We start from the raw sequence: 21,798 nt of genomic DNA on the forward strand, positions 1-21,798 counted from the left end.
GCAAAAATCAACCAAAAGAAGAAAACTAGATACGTATACAGACTTCCTTAGTCCTAAAGCTATTTTAGGGGCTGGACTGAAAACTTGTGATATCTATGTACAAAAGCTCCATGGGTGGTGCTGATGTTATCAAGGAGCACGGGTAGAGCAGCCTTCCCAGCTGGTGCTGGTGATAAAGAACCCACCTGCCAATGCAAGAGACAGAAGAGACATGGGTTCAACCCCTGGGTCTAGAAAACCCCCTGCAGGAGGACATGGCACCCCACTCACAGTATTCTTGCCTGGAGAATCCCATGGACAGAGGAGCCTGGCAGGCTACAGTCCATAGGGTCGCAAAGAGTCAGATCCAGCTGAGTGACTTAGCACGCAGGCACCTGGGTAGAGGAGGATGGTGGTGGGTATCTAAAGTGCTCTCCTAAAAGAAAAGCATTACCCAGGCCACGGCCTTGCCAGTGCCTTTGGCTGCAGCTCACTCTTGCCTCGACAGGGTGTCCGCCTGATGTGAGATGAGGGTCTGGCTCTCGGTGTGTAAGTGGAGAACGGTACTTACAAACTTGAGAAGGAAAGTGTTTTCTCGCAGAGCTCCGATGCACCCAGCAAATCCCAGGATGAACATCACTCCTCCTACCACGAGGAAGAGCCAAACCGGGTCAAAGCCGCCGAGATCGGTGATGGAAGAGATATTGGACAGAACTCCCTATTGGACAGAACACACAACAGGGCATTGGGAGGCAGGGTCAGTTTTCCAGCATCAAAAGATGACTGCCGTGGTCTCTCCCCGCCCCACCCCAGGAGAAACTTCACAGGTGATCTCATCACATCACATCATGGCAAGAAACACTACCAAGTAGAGAAAAGAAAAGAAAAAGAGAAGAAAAACTACTTTCTTTCCAAGGTCTAGATGGGTTCATATTTTTGGTAAAACTATATAAAGCAAAGACATGATCCCAAGAAACTGTCACCAGACCCTGTATGGAAAAGATATGGTTGTTACCTTTGCTTTCTGTATCTCCAAATACAAGTGGTCTTGAGTGAAAAACAGATGTGTAGGAAAAACAGTTTTCAACACCCAAAAGAAGTCATCCTTACAGCACCGAGGCACGCAGATGCCAGACCAGGGCCAGCTCCGAGCCCTTGGCATTTCTCAGGAAGTAAGGGTGGAGCTGCTAACATGTTAAAGCTAATACGGCAGCCAGCCCCAGCCCCAAGACTCTAAAAGTTTTCCAGAGAAAAACTCACCTCAGGCCTACCCTTGAACTTTCAGGAGACCTCACCGAGCTCAGATCCCCAAAGCCCACTAGGGTGGTGTGTACTGATGGCCTACCCAGGTTGAGTTACTAGGGTATTTCCTTACTCCCCTTTTTTTAAGGACTGGGATTTAAATGACTTACAAATCAAAGGTTATTCCCCAGCTTGCAACCTGTTTATTCTCCTGCCAAAAGAACCCAGAGTAATTTCATCTCTCCACAAATAATACCACTTCTTTACTGAAATCTTCTCTTCCTTAAGTGTGATACCACATCAAATAGTACCCAGAATCTATGTTAGAAATTACATGAGATTTTTTTTCTCTATAATGGAAGGTATATATTTAATATTCATTCTTACAGAGGCCAGATACTGTTATTTTGAAACCGTGGAAGTTTGTGAGTCTTAAATACCCAATATCATCAATTTTTTAAAATCTTATTAAATTTGTTTTGAGCTCTCAAAATACCCCCAGAGGACCATGGTATAGTTTGCTATAAAGCCTTTAAAATTAAACAATTTGTTTTCAAAGCATTCCCAATAACCTGGAAGAATAGGAAGCAATCATCTCCTTTTATAGTTGAGGAAAATGGAAACAGAGAGGTTTGGTGGCTTGCTGAAGATCTCACAGCTATTGATTTTTTAGAACCAGAACAGAATACTTACTTCAATAATGCTTGTCTACCAAATGGAAGCTATGTATTTGCTTCCAAGCACTTCTCAGTCAGCACTAATCAACACCAGAGTTTAAGGTTTTTATGTTTTAACCTGTTTTGGCTTAAAGCTCAACATTCAGAAAACTAAGATCATGGCATCTGGTCCCATCACCTCATGGGAAATAGAGGGGGAAACAGTGGAAACAGTGTCAGACTTTATTTTGGGGGGCCCCAAAATTACTGCAGATGGTGATTGCAGCCATGAAATTAAAAGATGCTTACCCCTTGGACGGAAAGTTATGACCAATCTAGATAGCATATTAAAAAGCAGAGACATTACTCTGCCAACAAAGGTCCGTCTAGTCAAGGCTATGGTTTTTCCAGTAGTCATGTATGGATGTGAGAGTTAGACTGTGAAGAAAGCTGAGAACCAAAAAATTGATGCTTTTGAACTACGGTGTTGGAGAAGACTCTTGAGAGTCCCTTGGACTGCAAGGAGATCCAACCAGTCCATCCTAAAGGAGATCAGTCCTGGGTGTTCATTGGAAGGACTGATGCTGAAGCTGAAACTCCAATACTTTGGCCACCACATGCGAAGAGTTGACTCATTGGAAAAGACCCTGATGCTGGGAGGGATTGGGGGAATGAGAAAAAGCGGACGACAGAGGATGAGATGGCTGGATGGCATCACCGACTCGATGGACATGAATTTGAGTAAACTCTGGGAGTTGGTGATGGACAGGGAGGCCTGGCGTGCTGTGATTCATGGGGTTGCAAAGAGTCGGACACGACTGAGCGACTGAACTGAACTGAAGGTTGTAGCAACACTGAACAAGAGAGTTTGTTTGTAAGGTTTTTGTTTCGTGTGGGGGGCAGGGGTGGGCAGGGGTCACCTTAAGGACAATAATAGAATATTAATAATAGTACACATGAGGCATAAAGGATTCTTACAATGTTCAATTAAACCTTATGAAAAAGGCCAGGGTTTAAATAAAGTCACAAATGAAGGGCTGAGGGATTATTAAACACTTAGGAATGTAGGGTGTATTCACTAATGTCTGGGGTGACATCATACAAGGCAACCACACCCTTCATGAAACTGCATAGACCAATGGTTTGATCCAATATTGTGTTTCTTAGAGTTCCAAGTTTTGAACTATGAGTACTGCACAGGGAAAAAGGAACACACAGAAATACCATAACCAATTTTCCACCTACACAAACGATGCTGAGGGGAGAAAAAATTGCTAGAGAAGTCAGACAAAATCTAAGTGATGGTAAGTGGTGAGGGTCACGCAATGGGGAGAAATCAACCTCTCCCCTCAGAATGCCTATAAACATAGGTGTTAATACTTCAGGTCCTGATGTTTTGGACTCACTCAGCCAGGAGAGGAGAGGGCTTTGGGGCTATATGATAACATTCTTACACTTTATAAAGTCAACTTAATTACAGGAGAAGTAGATTCAATTTACCTGGCACCAAGGCTGGAAGAGATAGGAAAGAGATGTCAGTTCCAGTATAAAGAGATCTTTCTAAGGCTAGCAGGTCTCCAGTCATGGGTTGGAGAAGGCTGCTTGAGAAACCAGGGCTTCGCTTCCCTTCATGGGGGCACTCCCGCCCCTTACGGGGGAGTCAAAGCTGTGAACCTCCGTCAGCAGGGCTCCAGGAGGGATTCTCAAAGTGAAGGGGAAATAGGGACTTAGTGACCTTTAGGTTCCTTCCAAATTTAAGACCATTCTATGATTTCATCCATGTTTAATGGGCTTGTTGTTTGTGATTCACACCAAAGTCTGAGCAAAGATCAGATTGTTCCCAAACACTCTTTGGTGATCCATGGCTGTACACAAAAAGCTCCGTGGATAACAGGGACAGTTATCTGGGGAATTCAGCAAAACAAGCAAACCCCTACACACACATACACACCTAGGCCTGAAATACCAAGACATTCCCTCCCTTAAAGGCAAAAAAAAGTGAAATCCCAACTGTCAGTAGATTCCTGGGGCACTGTCCTCTCTGGGTTTAATTTGGAATATGAGAATTTGGCTTCTCAGACAAACTCATTTTCATACTTTTAGATTCCCCAGCCTGCAGGGGCAGTTTTAATTGAGAGGCCTTCAACTGTTTCCATGGAAACAACAATCATCTGGGGCCCGAGCTGGACTGCTGATCCTACTCATTTAATCCTACATTGTGGCAAAAGACAGGGCTGGAGCCAGATACTGAGAGCTCGGAGGAAATAAAATTCTGCAAAGGACAGAAAAGACAACCAAGAACTTTATTTTTAATGAATTCCAGGTAGTTATCTGTTGGAAACCAACTCAAATCTTAAAACACAAAGTGTGGCAGTCAAAGCCCAGTTTTCTTTTCCTCAGGATTAGGATGGCTTACCTGAATGGAGACAGAAAAAAAGACTTTTTCACCTGTGCGATGCCTCCAAATAGTCACTAAAGAGCAGTCTTACTTCTTCTAACTACACAGAACGACCAAAGAGGAGCTGAACATAATCGTGGCAACAAAGACTGTGGATTACAAAAATGACAGTTCAGCCTTCTGCTGTCTCAAAGATGGAGTCTTTCCCTGGACTTTTTGATTGTGTTAAGCTCAATTTGACAAATGAGTAAGAAGTGCTAGAACATGCCAGCCGAAGAATAATTATAATTAAAGCTCATAGTTAACAAGAAGCCGGAAGGAAAAAAAAAAATCTAAGATTACAGTTAAGTCAGCCAAGGGATTTAAAATAGACATTCAGATTCGTGGTAAATCCTCAGGAATGTGCAAGCCCGCCGGCGGCAGACACCCAGGCTTCGAGGAACCTAGAAGAGGCCACCACCCCGTTCCTCTGGGAACAGGGCCGCCTCCTCCTTATAAAAGTCCACTCTCCCCAAACCCACTCCGTGAGCTACTCAGAGTTCTCACATAACCCCACCACCTGGGTGACAGTCAGAAGGCCTGAAATTCTCTTCCTCAACCCCAGGATTTAGAGTAAGTATCTGTCTCTAGTGGTTGAAGCTATGAAAGGTTCAACTCTGGAGCCACGTGTTGTGTGTTTTTCACTTTGTGGAGAAAGCCAGTCTGCAGCGAGAAACGGGTAACGAGAGCAGGGAGAGAAATCCTGCCGATATTTAGATCCTGGCCTGACCAAGAGTTCTGCAAGTCACGGAGGATCCTGAGACTCCATGACTGCATAAACTGGTTCTATCTGGAGCCGATCTGCACCTGAAGAGCTCCACACAACAGAACAAGGCACTGAATACGCTGTGCTTTATCGCCGCATGTGTGGGTACACACACAGACACACACAGACACACATATAAGCACACCCAAAACTGAAGCTTCCTGGAGAGCGCAGCCTGGAAACATACACACTAACGCATGTAACACAGCCAGCCAGTGGGAATTTAATGTATGACTCAGGAACCCAAACTGGGGCTCTGTGACAACGCAGAGGGGTGGGATGAGGTAGGAGGTGGGAGGGAGGCTCAAGAGGGAGGGGACATAGGTATACCTGTGGCTGGCTACTTCAAGTTCATGTTTGCCAGAAACCAACACAGTATTGTAATTATCCTTCAATTTAAAAAAAGGAAAAAAAAAATAGAATTTATCCATTTGAGTTTTTATTAAAAAAAAAAAAACTAAAGCGCCCAATTTACACTGGAAAAAAGTGTTGGGCACGGGGTGGGAAGCAGACAGGAGGTGGGATGGGAAGGTGAAGAGACAAGTGTTAAGATTTAACGATACCTTTACTCAGCTAGTTGCTACTTCCAGTCCACACAGCAACTGAGTCAGTGTAAATTGTCTCATTCATGTTGACTCAATATCAATTCAGCATCATTTATGAAACAAGCAATTATGGAAGGAACTTTTAGGTTTTGTCCATGTCACCGACAATACGTACATGATTTCAGCTCTAGTTCTCCATATTGACTTGAATGTTCAGTCCTTGGGTTTAAATAATAACATTTTAAAACTCAAACTTATTGGGGAAAAAAAACTAATACAAAATGTTACCTGGCTGCCCTCCTTTGCACCCCAAACTACTGCTGATGTGAGAACACACACAGCCTGCAAGTACACCCCACTAGGAATTCCTCCTCCTCCTCCTGCGTGTATCCTGCAGCCAAGCCCTGGGAGTCAAAGACGTCAAGGGCACTAGGTTTTGTGTGTAAGCTCAGAAAATATCATCCTCTGAAGTGGAATCTAATCGGAAGAAGGGTAAATGGATGAGGAGCGGAGTAGTTGTCCACATGTACTTATTCTTTTAGTCATTTGAGATGGTTGATGTGAAGGTGAAGATCTGTATAGCAGCAGCAGAGACAGAAAAGGAGAGTCAGAGTGAGAGAGAAAGCCAGAGACCAAGACTGCAGGTCACAAGAATATATTCAAATACCACAGTCTCAAGAATACAGGTGGATTTCCTATACACATATTCTTTGTTAATACATTGCATGCATGCTAAGTCACTTTGTCATGTCTGACTCTTTGCAAATTCATGGATTCTCTGTCCATGGGATTCTCCAGGCAAGAATACTGGAGTGTGTGGTGCCATGTCCTCCTCCAGGGAATCTTGCCAACCCAGGGACTGGACCCCTCTCTCTCACATCTCCTGCATTGGCAGGCGGGTCCTATACCACTGGCACCACCTGGGAAGCCTGTTAATATATTAAGATTATATTAAGAAACATTAGTATAAATGAGCATTCATAAGAATTCTTCATATTCATACTATCTACAAGAAAGTGAAAGTTGCTCTGTCGTGTCTGACTCTCTGCAACCCCATGGACTATAGAGTCCATGGAATTCTCCAGGCAGAATACTGGAGTGGGTAGCCATTCCCTTCTCCAGCGGATCTTCCCAACCCGGGGACTGAACAAACCCAGGTCACCCACATTGCAGGCAGATTCTCTACCAGCGAGTCACAAGGGAAGCCCAAGAATACTGGAGTGGGTAGCCTATCCCTTCTCCAGCGGATCTTCCCAACCCAGGAATTGAACTGGGGTTTCCTGCATTGCTGGCGGATTCTTTACCAACTGAGCTATCAGGGAAGCCCATACTATCTATACCTGTATCTATATTCTTATGACTCTCAGTCATCTCTTCCAAGTCTACAGCTGTCGCTGCAGCAGGCAGCAGAAGCAAAAACAAATTGGCCATAACAAAGTGCTGCTATAAAGACAAAATGAATAGCAGTTTAAAAAGTTGAAACAAATACTTTCAGCAAATTAGCCAGTCCACAAATTGGCTATAAGACAACTAGCTCTTGGCGACTCAATCTGGAGCTTTTGAGTGATGAGTCACCAGTGAAAATAGGAGATTTCCACTATCCCCAAAGTACTAGACAGTATCTCACAGAACTAAGCAAGGAGACCAATAGGTGTCTAAGAAATAAGATACATTAATGGAACACAGCTGAGGCAATATCATTATAACAGAAGTTTAGACAGTCAACAAACAAGAAATGTACTGATGGGCATCTGTCACCATACAAGGGAGACTGAAATTCCAGCCACTCAGACAAGCCTGCTCTAGGGTGAGGCAGAGAACATTCCAGTCTCCTTCTGCACAAACCATCCTATACTCAAGCTCCCTGGTTCACCTGCAATCTCCCCCAGAATCCAGAAAAAGGGGTACCCTAGACAAGAGCTGGGTTCTATCCCTGAGTTGGGAAGATCCACTGGAGAAGGAAATGGCAACCCACTCCAGTATTCTGGCCTAGAAAATTCCATGGACTGTATAGTCCATGGGGTTGCAGAGTCAGACATGACTGAGCTACTTTCACTTCAGACAAGAGCTATGACAAACCGAGACAGTGTGTTAAAAAGCAAAGACATCACTTTGCCAACAAAGGTCTGTATAGTCAAGGCTATGGTCTTTCCAGTAGGCATGTATGGATGTGAGAGTTGGACCATAAAGAAGGCTGAGCGCCAAAGAATTGATGTTTTCAAACTGTGGTGTTGGAGAATACTCTTAAGAGTCCCTTGGACAGCAAGGAGATCAAACCAGTCAATCCTAAAGGAAATCAGTCCTGCATATTCATTGGAAGGACTGATGCTGAAGCTAAAGCTATAATACTTTGGCCACCTGATGTGAATAGTGACTCCTTGGAAAAGACCCTGATGCTGGGAAAGATTGAAGAAGAAGGGATGACAGAGGATGAGATGGTTGGATGGCATCACTAATGCGATGGACATGAACTTGGGCAGACTCCAGGAGATGGTGAGGGACAGGGAATCCTGGCATGCTGCAGTCCATGGGGTCACAAATAGTTGGACACGACTTGGCAACTGAACAACAGATAAGGGTTAAGTGTAGGACAGACAGACAGAGAGGATGCTGCAATACAGACTACACTGTCTTGAATTTCAGTTACACTACTTACTACCTGAGTGATCTTGGTTAAGTTACCAAGCCAGGCTAAATCTCAATTTCCACATCTGTGAAATGGTATCCTACATCATAAGGTTACTATGAGGATGTAGAAAATAATCCAAGTAAATTCAAATATTAGGCTATGTCTTTTGGCAAATAATAAGTATTCAATCCAAGTTAATCAGCATCAACATTTCATCACTACTATACTGGACCAAGAGGACGACAGCTGATGCTATAGAACAGGAGTCCCTGGCTCATGGCCTGTTAGGAACCGGGGCCACACAGCAAGAAGCAAGCAAGCAAAGCTTCCTGTGCCACCCCTCATCACTCACACTACCGCCTGAACCATACCATCCCCCCAGCCCCAGCCCATCCCATGGAAAAACTGTCTTCCACGAAACTGGTCCCTGGTGCCAAAAATGTCGGGGACCGCTGCTATGGAAGCACGCTGGAGGGGCCTCTAACCAACAGCTTTGGAGAGAAATCTATTTTGCTCTGGCACTTGGCCTGCCTGACCTGCTTCCAAGAAAGCCACGCCCATGTAGGATGATGTCTTAAGGAGGTGGGAGGAACTGACCTGCCAATCAACCTTCTTTCTCGAAAAATGGGAAGTCACCTGAAAGGCACTCAGAATAAAGGCAGAAGGGAGAGAGAGGTCAGAAGGAAAAACAGCTAGGAGTAAGCAGAAGCCATGAGGGGGTAGGAGCTGAGAGTACAAAGAAGCGACGCAGGAGAGGAGCCGTGAGAAGCAGCCAGGCTCAGGTCAGCCGCCACGTGGCCGAGATCACACACCTCAACCGGGCCGAGGCGCCCCTGCCGCCTGGAAACCCGACCAGGCACTCTGGCCACCAGAGAGTCACGGCTGCTGGATGACTTTCCAGTTACTAAACCACGTCCCACTCCCTGTGAGGTCTCATCCTTCAAGGGTCTGATAGGCCTGGTATGTGTCACTCACCACAGCTGTGTCCGACTCTGTGCAACTCCACGGACTGCAGCCCATCAGGCTCCTCCACCCAGGGGATTCTCCAGGCAAGAATACTGGAGTGGGCTGCCGTGTCCTCCTCCAAGGGAACTTCCCTACCCAGGGATCAAACTCCTGTCTCTTACATCTCCTGCCTTAGCAGGCGGGTTCTTTACCACTAGTGCCACCTGGGAAGACCCTGGTATGTCTCAGTCAGGATGTGAAAAACTAGCCCATCTTCCCTCCAACTTCTGTCTCCTCATCAGCACCTCATGCATTCAATAATCTCTGGAATTTCAGTCATTTCTTTCCAGGGTTCTGCAATCAAGGACTATGTTCTGAGTGTCACTGCTTCTTCCTGGAAGAGGCTTCTACACATGTGCAGATATGAACATGCAAGCAAAGCCCCAGGAGCCCATAAACCTCAGGAGCATCTGTGGTTTTCTCCAGCGGCTCAGAGAGGCCTCTGTATGCCACCTGGCAAGCTTCACTTTCTTTTCTCTCAACTCACACAGCAAAAAAAAAAAAAAAAGCAAAAATAGCATCAGTAAGCCCCTACGGTCTGGGACTCTTCTGCTTTGGCATATACGAGCACATTCCTTCCAGCGGCTGGATGAGAAACAGAGAGACAAGCCTATGGAATGTGCAGGCACAACCAGGCCAGATGGGCCCCTTTGAGATTTACGATCCTGCGCCCCGCCTCACCACCCTCTCTACACTACTACACTGGGGGAAACTGCCACCAGTTTTCCTGGACAAAGAGTGGGAGCAGCATTTCCTTACTTGAGCAAGAATGCCACGACAGGACAGTTTCAAGAAAATGAGCTACTTGGAGGGGGTGGCCCTGGAGAGCTGGTGACCACGACCACAGCAAGTCCAAGCTGGGCCACAGGGCCACCTGCCCCCCAACAGCTCATCAGAGATCCTCTAAAGATGTTACAGGGCAAAGTTGCTCTGCACACCCCAGGACCCCCATCTGTCTTAAGGAACTGCTGCAGAATCCAGGGAGAGGATGTAGAGAGACAGGAGCTCGTGGGGACCTGAGCAGTTCAGGGAGATGTAAGGGTGCAGGGCAGCCTAACACAGCCTGGCAAAGAGACACGAGGTTAAGGGAAGACCGGACGCTTTCAAGACATGTGGTTTCCCGTATTTTTCTTGTCAGAAAAGGTCATCTTTCTTGAAGATAAAAAATGGCCATGACCTGCTTTTGCGGTGAGGAAGAAGAAGAGAGGCAGTCGTCTCTCAGGGCTCCAGAAAATCCTGCAACCGAACCACCGATGGGGAGGCCAGCCGTGCGGTGCCCTTGCTGGTACCGCGCTCAGGCCACGAAACCACCTCCGCCACCTGGGTGCCTCTTGGAACAAGGAAACACAGCCAGATGCAAAAGTGTCACTTTTCAAAAACCCAGCATGTTCCGAGCCACTCTCCGGTATTTCACGTCCGTGTGCAGAAGGTGAGAAACATATCCAGAATATTCCCAAGTAAAAAGTTTAAACTGAAATATGTAGTAGAGGCTCTGGTCAGAGTGTCCCTGCAACTAAAGCAAAAAAACAAAAACCAAACAACAAACGAAAAGTCTAACGTAGCGGTAGGTGATCACTCTATTCTAGAGCTTCAGAGATGCACAACTCATTCAGTTCCTGAGCCGACAGTTTCCTGGGAGTCACCTGAGAGGGGCCAGGTACTGTGCAAGTCATGGATATTCAGAGTGAGCATATGGGGACACCCCCAGGAGCTAGTCTAGGGGGGACAGGTCAGGAGGAGGGCTCTGGGAAGAGGTATCAGTGTGTGTTATGTGAGTGTACACGGGAGGGGCGGAAGGTCATGTCCGCAAGTGCAGACACAGTGGCAAGACCTGGCCCCCCACGGGGTGTACATGTGCCTGTCACGAGTGGTGAGAGGTGACAGGCTGGCGGAGCACGGCTGGGTTTTGAGCAGAGGAGGGTCACGTGTGAATTCGGAAAGCTCAGTCCTTGGGCAGCAGGTAGGGGCTGAGGAAGCTGCTGGGAGGCCCTGTGGTGATGCTGAATTGCGGGATGGAAGCCATGTGAGAGCCACACGACTGAGCGCTGACTCTGCCAGGCACCGGGCTACCTGGATAATTTCTCTCTCACAGTTAACTTTCCAGGTACGACTATTCTCCACGGCGGCACACAGACCCAGAGACGGAGTAACTTGCCAGGTGACCCAGGTGAGAAAGCGGCAGAGCAGGGGTCTGAGCCCCACCACCTGACCCCAGAGCAGGGATCCAACCACAATGCTCTGTGGTCTAAAGAGAAAAAGCAGCAGTGGGCAAGAGTGTTCTTGTTTCCAGGGTAACATCACATGTGCGTGCATGCATTCTAAGTCATTCAGTCGCGTCCAACTCCTTGCAACACTATGGATACAGCCCATCAGGCTCCTCTGTCCATGGGTTCTCCAGGCATGAATACTGGAGTGGGTTGCCATGCCCTTCTCCAGGGGATCTTCCTGACCCAGGGGTCACACCCGAGTCTCTTATGTCTCCTTCATTGGCAGGCAGGTTCTTTACCACTAGCACCAGCTGGGAAACATATACCTATCTCTAAAATGTTAAGGAAAATACGGTAGTCTTACTTCAGACTTTACTGATCACGATCCGAAAACCCAAGTGAATAGGATGACCTCTTGCTGTGTGTGTGCACGCGTGCACGCGCGCGCACACACACACGCACATGCACACCATGAAGCAAAGAACTTACTTGTCTTACACACCTCAGTGAAATCAAGTGGGCGAGGGGCTGGGTTATGGAATGAGATTTCTCGGGAGAAAGCAGTTGCTGTGTTGTGTGATTCTACTTCCTAGATAAGGGAGCAGATTTCTTTTTATCCAAAACCTAGTAAGGAAGTTTCAAGAAGATCCCTGAGGAAGCTTGCAGACACCAGGTCTGGGCAGGGGTACTGGAACAGGGATGCCACCCAGCTGAAGGGAACTGCTAGGTAGAAGGAGTCTCGGAGAAACTTCAAAAGGACCAAGGCACCATCCCCTTTACCACCTGCCAGGCCCAGAGAGCAAAGCTGCACCCACATTTCTGCCCTGGCAGGAAGTGGGGAGAGAAACCTCAGGGGGATTGGGGAGGGGGGACAGGAGGAAGCAGGGGGCAAAGGCCCCACCCCTTCCTCTCTCCAGGGGCCGAAGGTTGAGTGTGCCAGGCAAGGCAAACAGTTTAAAGCAAAGTGAGTTTTGGGGTTTCAATTTTTATCCCGCCCTGTCGAATAACTGGGCTTCCCTGGTGGCTCACATGGTAAAGAATCTGCCTACAGTGCGGGAGACCCGGGTTCAATCCCTGGGTCAGAAAGACCCCCTGGACAAGGAAATGGCAACCCACTCCAGTATTCTTGCCTGGAGAATTCCATGGACTGAGGTAGGCACCAGCCCATGATGTTGCAAAGAGTCAGACATGACTGAGTGACTAGTATTTTCATTCCTAATAATTGGGCCTGGACTGGTGCCTAAAATGAGAAGGCATGTGTGCTAAGTCGCTTCAGTTATGTCCAACTCTGTGCGACTCTAGGGACTGCAGTCACCAGGCTCCTCTGTCCATGGGATTTCTCCAGGTAAGAATACTGGAGTGGGATGTCATTTCCTCCTCCAGGGGATCTTCCTGACTCAGGGTAGGACTGCAGTATCTGAGGGTAGACAACAAAGACACTCAATTTTTGATCCACCTGAATTTTCATTCCTGATAAATTTCTCTGCAAAAAAGTTTACAGGGACATACAAAAAGAGAAAAATTAAGGTTTTTTTCCGCTAACATATTTCATGCCTCTGCTGAGCATACTGGTTACAGCACCTCAGACCACAGGCTGACTTTCCAGGTACTCAACAAAAGCTGTTCAGTTTGCAGATTTTCAGCCGCAACAGAGAACCTGCGGGGATTACATGGACAATTGAAAAAGAGATGCAAACTTACATTTCAGTCCATTTAATGAAGCCTTCAAAAGTATTCTCGGCATCTCAGAAATGTCTGCTTAAAGTACTTTCTCAGGGGAGGCAAGCATTTTTCTCTTTAAGTTGCCTGGGTAACCGCTGCCACCTACCACTTCCCTGTGGCTACCTTGACCACCACCGTTATGAATTGCTTGAATCACTGCATCTCCTTGTCTAACTTTTCCTTCCTGGGAAAATAGGGAACGTTCTTCCAAGTTGAGCCTACTGTACAGTCATGACAGGCAGCAACTGTGGGTTCTGAAGTGAGACTGGCATTACAGACAGTGGTCAGAAAGACTCACCCTTGTCCCCAGGACAGCCAGGGAGAAAAGTGATAGAGACAGAGCTCTTCTCATGGCCATCCCGCCTGCCAGGGCCAGCACTGTGCCCCAGCTCCCTCCTGCCAGGCCAGGAGAGTGCAGTGACAGATGAGAGGGGGAACTCGGGAGGGAGACCCCATGGGGTCTTCCACAATGTATACAGCTCTCCAGCACATTCTCATTCATGTGGTCATGAGCACCAGGAGGCACTGTGCTAGACCTGAGCATAATGGGCTGGAGAAGACAGGCTCCTGCCCTCAAGGAGCTCCCAGGTCACACCAGCCAGGCCAGGTTCGCCCTCCACCCAGACGGCTGGTGCGGTGTGAGCGGTGGCAGGAGGTGCAAGAGGACTTGAGCGCACACGAAGGGCCAGGGAAGCGCACTCTTCCCACTTGGAAAAGCCGAGTCTCCCCCTTGCCCTCAATAGTGTTGGCGGCAGCAGCCCCACTTGCGACTGTTAGTGGTCTGTCACCCAGCCTCTTGCCCCTACCTAAGAATTAAGTCAAAAGCATTAACATGGGAATTCCCTGGCGGTCCAGTGGTTAGGACTCCGCACGCCCACTGCCAAGGGCCCAGGGTTCAATCTGGGTTGGGGAACTCAAATTGCATAAAATCCCGCACAAAGCAGGGAAAAGGTATAAACGCTGGGCAAAATGGAAGAGCGAAGATATCCCCAATTCTTCCTTAAGTCAAGACAATCATACACAGATTACCACTTACACACCAGAAATAATTTTCTTCCCCTGGATGTTAGAAATCTGCTGTTTCTAACACTGAACCCCTACCATATCAGAGATCAGAAACCACATGTTGCTTTACTTCCTTTTAGGCTGTAAGAACTGATAATATGCTTACTAGAGGTCTGAATGATACAGCCAGGGTTGAAAAGAATGCCTTCATCTTCCCTTTGCTCATTCATTCTCCCACAAGCAATGTTTCTTGAATGTCTATTACGTGTCAGTTAATGTTCTAAGCACTAGAGTGTAGTAGTAAGCAGAAGTCCCTGTTTAGGGGGAAAAAAAAAATCCGTGTGAGTGGTAAGTCCTTTGACAACACAGAGGGAGGGAAAGGCACACAGAAGTGGAGAAAGGGGCTGGGACTAGTGGGAGAGTGGCTGCTTCAAACAGGCCAGGGAGGCCCGCAGACGAAGGTGAGCCTGGAGCAGAGACCAGGAAGCAAAGGAAAGCAGCCTTTGGGCCTCTGGGGACGAGCAGACCTGGCCCCAGGGTGGTAGATCCATCTGAGATGGCGAAGGAACAGCAAGGCGATGAGTAGGGGCTGGAGCGCAGCAGGGGAGGGCACAGTGTGGGAAATAAGGACTCGGAAGGAACACAGTACTGTACACAGCTTTGAGTGAGACAGTAAATGCACTGGAGGGCTTGGAGTAGACACGACAGGATCTGCCTTATGCTCAAAAGAATCACTCTGGAGAATTCCCTGGCAGTTCAGTGGTTAGAAGTCCACGGTTTCACTGCTGGGGACCCAGGTTCAAACCCTGGTCGAGGGATTAAGATCTCATAAGCTGTGAGTGTGGCCAAAGATAGAAAAAGTAATAATAAAAATAAAAAAGAAATAAAAGAATCACTTTGGCTGCTATCTGGAGACAGCCAGGACTGGGAGTGGAGGCACAAGAGCAGAGGCTGGGGAACAACGGAGGCGTCTGCACTAGCAGAGGCAAAAGGTGGCAGCTTAGACTAGTGTATAGAAGTGGAGGTGGCTGGAAGAAATCCTCCTCTTGGTGCAGTTTCAAAACAGAGCTGACAGTGTTTGCTGACAGACCGAATGCGGCATGAAAGAAAAGACAAGGCTGTCAAGAACACCCAAGCAAGTGAAGAGGACCGAGCCGCCATCTCCTGCAACTGAGAAGAGAAGGTGTGAGGGGACAAATCAGGACTGTTTCTCTGGGCTCTGAAGCTTCAGAAGCCTGGCGGGCCTTTCAGCAGAGATGCTGGGCATGAGACTGGGGTTCAGAGGAGGCCAGGACCACAGATGTAAATTTGGAAGTCATCAGTGATCAATGATGCTTGAGGCCCTGAGCCTGAATGAGAACTCCCAGAGGGCAAGTGAAGAGAAACAAGGGGTTCTCCAGAATTCAGAGGTTCAAGAGGCAGCTGGACTTCGCAAACAAGTATGAGAAGGCACTGCTAATGAGGTATGAAACCCAAGAATGTGATGGTCTTGGGAGCCAAGAAGGAAAGTGTTCCTAGAAGAGAAGAATGATTAAACATGCCTCAGTCCTCACTTGACTGATAAAGGTTTCTGGGTACCTGGGCAAGAAGATGATGTTCAATGAGAAAGTGCTAGCCAGGTTCACATGAGTCTTAGGCTAGTTATTCAGAGAAAAGACAAGATGCAGAAAGACAGTCTGATATAATGACAAGTAGATGGATTAGAGACTCCTTGACTAATGACACCCAAGGGCACACACAAGTCAATGATGTCAACCCCAAAGGAAATTTCCAGTGACATGTCACTGGGTTCTGTCCTCGGCCTGTTCAATATGTCACTGCCTTCTATCACTGATAACTATACTTGACTGCAATCAGAAAAATACAGGAAGCTTGTAAAACAGAGCCTTCCGGTGTCCACACCCCAGACCTACTGAACCCAAATTTGCCAGGTAGCACTGGGGAAAGGAGTTAAAGGAAGGTCTGAGTTAGAAGGAGGACTTGAGCAAGGATGTTGATCGAAAGTACGGCTAAAACCAAGCTGAGCAGAGTGGGGAATGTGCTGGTTGACAGAGCACAGAGCCTCCAGCTCCAAAGCAATCTCTGCAGGTAGACAGGCATGTAGAAGAGACCTGGGGCAATCTGGACTCTTGCATCTGCCTCTGAAAATCAACCAGATGTGAGACAGAGGGAGGAAACCCAGCTGGACCTGGACCAACCTGAGAGCCCTCAGTGATACACTGTGTGACCTCAAGTGGTACTGAGAGCTGACAGGAGAGAGGGGACGTGGTCTGGCCATGCCCGCTATGGCCCCTAAAGCATCCTCTCCCTGGAGGAGAGGACCCACAGGGAGGTCAGAGGAGCGAGGTCAAGACGGTGGAGGGGTCCCCCACCTCCGCCAGAGCCTGGAAACTCACAAGAAGCTGCACCAAGGACTAATACAGAGAAGGGCTGACACTGGGACCCAATGGGGCAGACCTACATTCCATGAATGAAAACCAGTAGGACATGATTCTAATTTGGCAGGACGAAGGTCTTTCTAATAGTAAGAGGAACCCAGAGAAAAGTGGTGAGTGCTTTGCCCCAGGAACGGTTCAACTTCCATACACTCCAAATTAGCATGAACTGCAATGTATTACCTTATTTATAGATCTCCTGGAGGAGGAAATGGCAACTCACTCCAGTATTCTTGCTTGGAGAATCCCATGGACAGAGAAGCCTAGCAGGCTACAGTCCATGGGATCGCAAAGCATCGGACATGACTGAAGTGTAGTTTATAAGCATGCCCACCCTAGAACAAACTAGCACTCATAGTTTATGTATATAAGCATGCACATCCTAGAACATACATTCCCTGAGGAATTACATGCCCAGAATCCAGCGCAAGCCATGCGCCATGCTGTGTGCTCAATAATGTTCTTTGAATGGATGAGGTGATTACTGCTGGATGCTGCCAAGCTTGTTGTGGCGGTAATTCATGCAACATGACTGTTAATGTTCCTTCTAAAACCGGAGATCCTATGATTTCTGAAAAACTACACATAAACCAGTTTCCCCTGGAGACACATTCATCCTTTTCATCTTGACTGTGATCTGGAAGTTAGATTAAATGTATTATTTAATTATTATGTCTAATATTCAACTGTAATACTAGTCCTAAATCTCAGCCTGGGATTAAGCAAGAGGGGTAATGATTTTTGCCTCCAATGTTTCTGTGCTCCACATAAAAATGTGCAAAACCCCATCTATTAAAGAAATCTGATCCTTCCAGCCGTGACCCAGTTTGGGGACTTACCCTCTGGGCCTCTTTTCAAGTAAATGTCACCACATCTCCGTTGGGGGAATTTACTGATTCACAGGCTGGTGTGACCCGCCCTGCAGGTGCATGCGGCCGTCACCCTCAGCCGGCTGCGGTTCACCTCAGAACATCATCCCAGCAGTGGCCTGGTCTAGCTTAGAACTTATCCCCAAGGGCTTCAGCGGAGCAGCCTCTGCAGCTACCAAGTCAATCAATGAACATCACACCCTCCTTAAGAGACCCCAGAACAAAGCCATTTCTCAGTCCACAGATCAGAGCCTGGAATGCTCCTAAAATCTGAGGCAGCTTCCAAAGCTCCCATTCTCTGCTGGTGCCCATGTAGAAGTGGACGCACTACACCAGGGCATCCAAGGAAGGGAACCATGTCCCAGAGAGCGTGGACCTTACACCAGGCCCAGTGTGGGGAGCCTCCCCACTTCATCCTCACAGCAACCCTACAAGCTGACACGAGTGTCCTTTGCATAAACCCATACGTCCTTTGCATAAACCCTGGGCACCCAGGGAAGGGTACCCAGAGACGCTAAACCACTTGCCCAAAGTCACACTGACAGCAAAGGAAGGAGTCGGTATTTGAACTCTGGTCTTTCAACCCCAGAGCTGTGTTTTTTTTCTTTTTTTTTTTTTTCCTCCTGGCAACCAGAGTGATCTTAAAACAAAAGCCAGATTAGGACACTCCCTTATTGCCCTGGTAACTTCCTCTCATTCAACCTCTACAGGCCCTGCCCCTCCGGACTCTGCCTGCCTCTCTGGCCACCTGCCTTGCATCTGGCTCTCCCTTCCCACTGGCCTTCCTGTTCCTCGGAATCGCCAAGTGCCTGACTCAGGGCCACCGGACTTGCCATTTCCTCTGCCCAGAATGCTATTCCCCCAGTGCTCTGCAGACCCCTCTTGACTTCATCCAGGACTGCTCCAGCGCCCCCTTGTCAGGGAGGCCGTTCCCCAGTGCTCTATCTAAAAGAGATCCCTTTCGGGGGCTTCCCCGGTGGCTCAGGGGTAAAGAATCCACCTGCCAAAACAAGAAATACAGGTTTGATCCTGGTCTAGGAAGATTCCACATGCTTCAGAGCAACCAAATCCAGGCAGCACAATTACTGAGCCCGCGCTCTAAAGCCCAGGAGCCGTAACTACGAAGCCCAGGAGCCGTAACTTCTGCAGCCCGTGCGCCCCAGAGCCTGTGCTCCCCAAGAGAAGGACTGCACTGCAGCTGGAGAGGAGCCCCCGCTCACGACAGCTAAAGCCCGCACAGCAACAGAGACCCAACACAGCCAAAAATAAATTCATAAAAAATGAGAGAGACCCTCTTCCCCACCACTCTCTAAGTAGCCCTGACTCTATACCTTGCGTTCCTCAGCACGCATCCACACCTGCACACGTGTTCCTGGCTAGTTAACTGCTTACTGCTGGGGTCCCCACTAAAGACAAGCCCCAGGGGACAGGGACTCAGCCTCATTTGCTGTGGCATCCTCACCCCCAGACTCAGGACCCAAACACACGGCCAGCGCGCACCATACTGGGCTGTTATATGTCCTTTCCCCTCCGCTACCTCCACAGAGTCCCAGCTCACAGAGTTCTACTATACAGTAGCTGGGCAGCCCCACCATAACTCCAGCTCTGCAGAGAAGCCTTCCCGTTGCTGATACCAGCCTTGACAAAGGAGGGAACTGCTATTTTATCCCTCCCTAGAGACCGCATCATCCCCTTGCTCTGATGTTTGTATGATACTGCCGGTTTTAGAATTTTGTGATTTTATCAAAAAAGCGACACTGGGGCGACTGATAAGACAAAAGGATAATTATATTTCACAAAGAGAAAAACCTTCAAAACAACATATTGTCTGCTTATTGCTAGAACAATTAGTTCATATAATGCCTTCCAGCATCTTTTCAGAGCAGATAGAAATGGACTGATTAAAGAAGAGTTATACAAAGCTATATGATCTGGCCCTGAACCAAAAGAGGGTTTCTAAAAGTGGAATTTCTGAGATTCCACCAGTACAAACCTCCAAGCTCATAAAGGGATCGAGGCAGAAGCTGATCATAATCCAAAAGAAGGTCAGTTATTCAACAGAAAAGTTTCTGGAGATAAAATTCTCTGTTTTGGGAACTTAATTTGTTTCCCTTGATGTATAGTCACCACTCTTCCTCATAAGGTTGCTGGAAGGTGGTTCATTTTCCATAAACATTTCACAATCTGTACAAGTATTCTGAAAATAAACAGATGGCAGTTCAATTTCAAAACTCTGGATTTACTTTGAGTTTTACTGGATACAATCTATCTAAACATTGTTTTACTTGTGGAAATGCATTCTTGCAGCTGAAGGGCTTTGTTTGCTGGACTTTCTTAGTTTTTTTCTCCTTTCCTAATACACAGACCACTTCAAAGGAATGCCTGACTCCAGGCCTTGGTCAAGCTCAGAGGGTGAAATGTCAATGTGATAAGAGAATGGTCTTCTGGGAAAATGTCAACTAACGTCTTAGTTTACAACTTTTAACCAATCCATCCACTCCCTCACTCTCATAGGTGGGAGATGATAAAGCTTTACTGTGTAGCCAAATACCAGAACAGATAAAATGCTGCCAATGATCTCATGTCCAAAGAAGGAAGAAAAAAGGAGTATATATTTATTTTTGAATTCCACTGCTTGGCGTCAGAAGGAGAAGCTGCAGAAAAAAACTTAAAAGGTATGAATGGGAAGGGAAGTGGAGGAATGGACACAGGGAGGTGTTGTCCTGAGGGTGTTATTTACAAAATAAACCACCCAGAACACTGTGTCTTCATGTAGCCTTCTCCACAGATCCAGATTTATTCTTTTACTGTGCAATATTTGATGGCAAAGTTTGGATATTCCTTAACATTTCCAATCAGCACACTAGTGTTCATACTCTTTAGCAACACTGATAAGTTTATCTGATTTTCAAATATGAATTGTGTCTAGTTTCCTCTATACCGTACCACATGCTAATAGCTTAGCACATAATGTTCACACTCAAATATCAATTTCATGGCTTGAATAATCTTCCAAAGGGTTTTTTAAAAAGTAAAAGAGACAAAAAGGATCCAGGTGCTTATTTAGAATTGTTAATATTATTTATATGCATTACTGAAATTCTTGTGCCAGAGTGAGGCCATGTTCCATGGGAACACGTCTCTCTGGCTAACTGATAAAATTCCAATTACACATTATGTTTATGCACGTGTGTTGTTACTTCTGTAATTATTTTGGTGCAGCGACCAATTTAGGCTCCATTCTTGAGTCTTTGAACTGTGACATTATTTTTCAGGGGTATTTTTTCGTTAAAGAGCCATGTTTCTATACACTTGGCAGTTATCAAAGAGGAAAAAGAGACAGCATATAACGTGAAGCTTCTTACAAGCAAAATGTGTGCATTTTAATGATGTTTGACTTACTTTTTCATTCCACGCCCAGAGACCGATTCCAAGAAATGCTATTCCCAAAAACTGAAAGAAAGCAAGAAAGTGGTATAAGTATGAGAGTAAATGCCATATTTTCACTAGTACAAACAAGGTTTCAATCTTTTTTTTGTTGTTACTTTATCTGCTGAGAAAGTTTTCTGTAATATCTAATGGGCTTCAACAGGAAAAGAAATACAACCATCCCCTTGATAAAATTATTACCGCATTAAGAACAGCACTTGCTTAGAAGTCATTCAGATTATAAAGAATAATAATTAGGTAGAATCTTAAATAAAATTAAAGTCATCAATAATGTCTAATGCTGCCTTTCTGGACTGGAGAGGAAGCAGTGAGTACCCCCATAAACCTAAGCATGATGTTCACTAGAAAATGGATAAGTAGGGGCATGAATTTAGCAGAGTTAGAGATTTTCTCCTTGCCTTCATGCCATCATGAATGGGCTGGGGCAGGGAGGGCCTGCAGAAACCCATCGTGTCCCTCAGAAAACTCTTAATCACTCCTTCAAGAGGGAACAGGACCCTTATCAAGTCCAGGATGACCCAAAGAAAACACCTAGAATCTTTGTCAGAAACTTATAATACTTAACATTGTAGCTGAAAGGGCTTCCATGACTCGGCCTAAACTCAGTGCTATAACTTCATGCATAACAGAGAGCACACAAATAAGATGCAAGGCTGAGCTGAAAATACATGGACACCGCCATCCATCAGCTGCGCTGAGTATGGGGCGACGGAGGGGAGCAACAGTAACGGGGGGCTAGTCCCTTTGAATCAGTTCTCACGGCATTCCATCTCCTTTAAGAGACACATTTTTCCAGCACACTTCAACATCTCTGAAATTGGGATGTGTCTTAAAAATGATGGTGTCTCAGT

General features: G+C 46.8%; 1 protein-coding gene across 4 annotated transcripts in view; it reads right to left on the minus strand.

The window, feature by feature from the left end:
* Positions 1-21,798, minus strand: part of TSPAN5 (tetraspanin 5) — a 177,530-nt gene that overhangs the window by 11,637 nt on the left and 144,095 nt on the right. For all 4 annotated transcript variants that reach the window (XM_020901652.2, XM_020901654.2, XM_070452167.1 and 1 more), the window contains exons 2-3: positions 20,900-20,950; positions 551-697 (exon numbers count right to left, since the gene is read on the minus strand). In XM_020901652.2, coding sequence (XP_020757311.1) covers positions 551-697; positions 20,900-20,950 — 198 coding nt within the window. The remainder of the gene's footprint in view (positions 1-550; positions 698-20,899; positions 20,951-21,798) is intronic.

This window comes from Odocoileus virginianus, chromosome 21 (assembly GCF_023699985.2).
Source record: "Odocoileus virginianus isolate 20LAN1187 ecotype Illinois chromosome 21, Ovbor_1.2, whole genome shotgun sequence".
Lineage (NCBI taxonomy): Eukaryota > Metazoa > Chordata > Mammalia > Artiodactyla > Cervidae > Odocoileus > Odocoileus virginianus.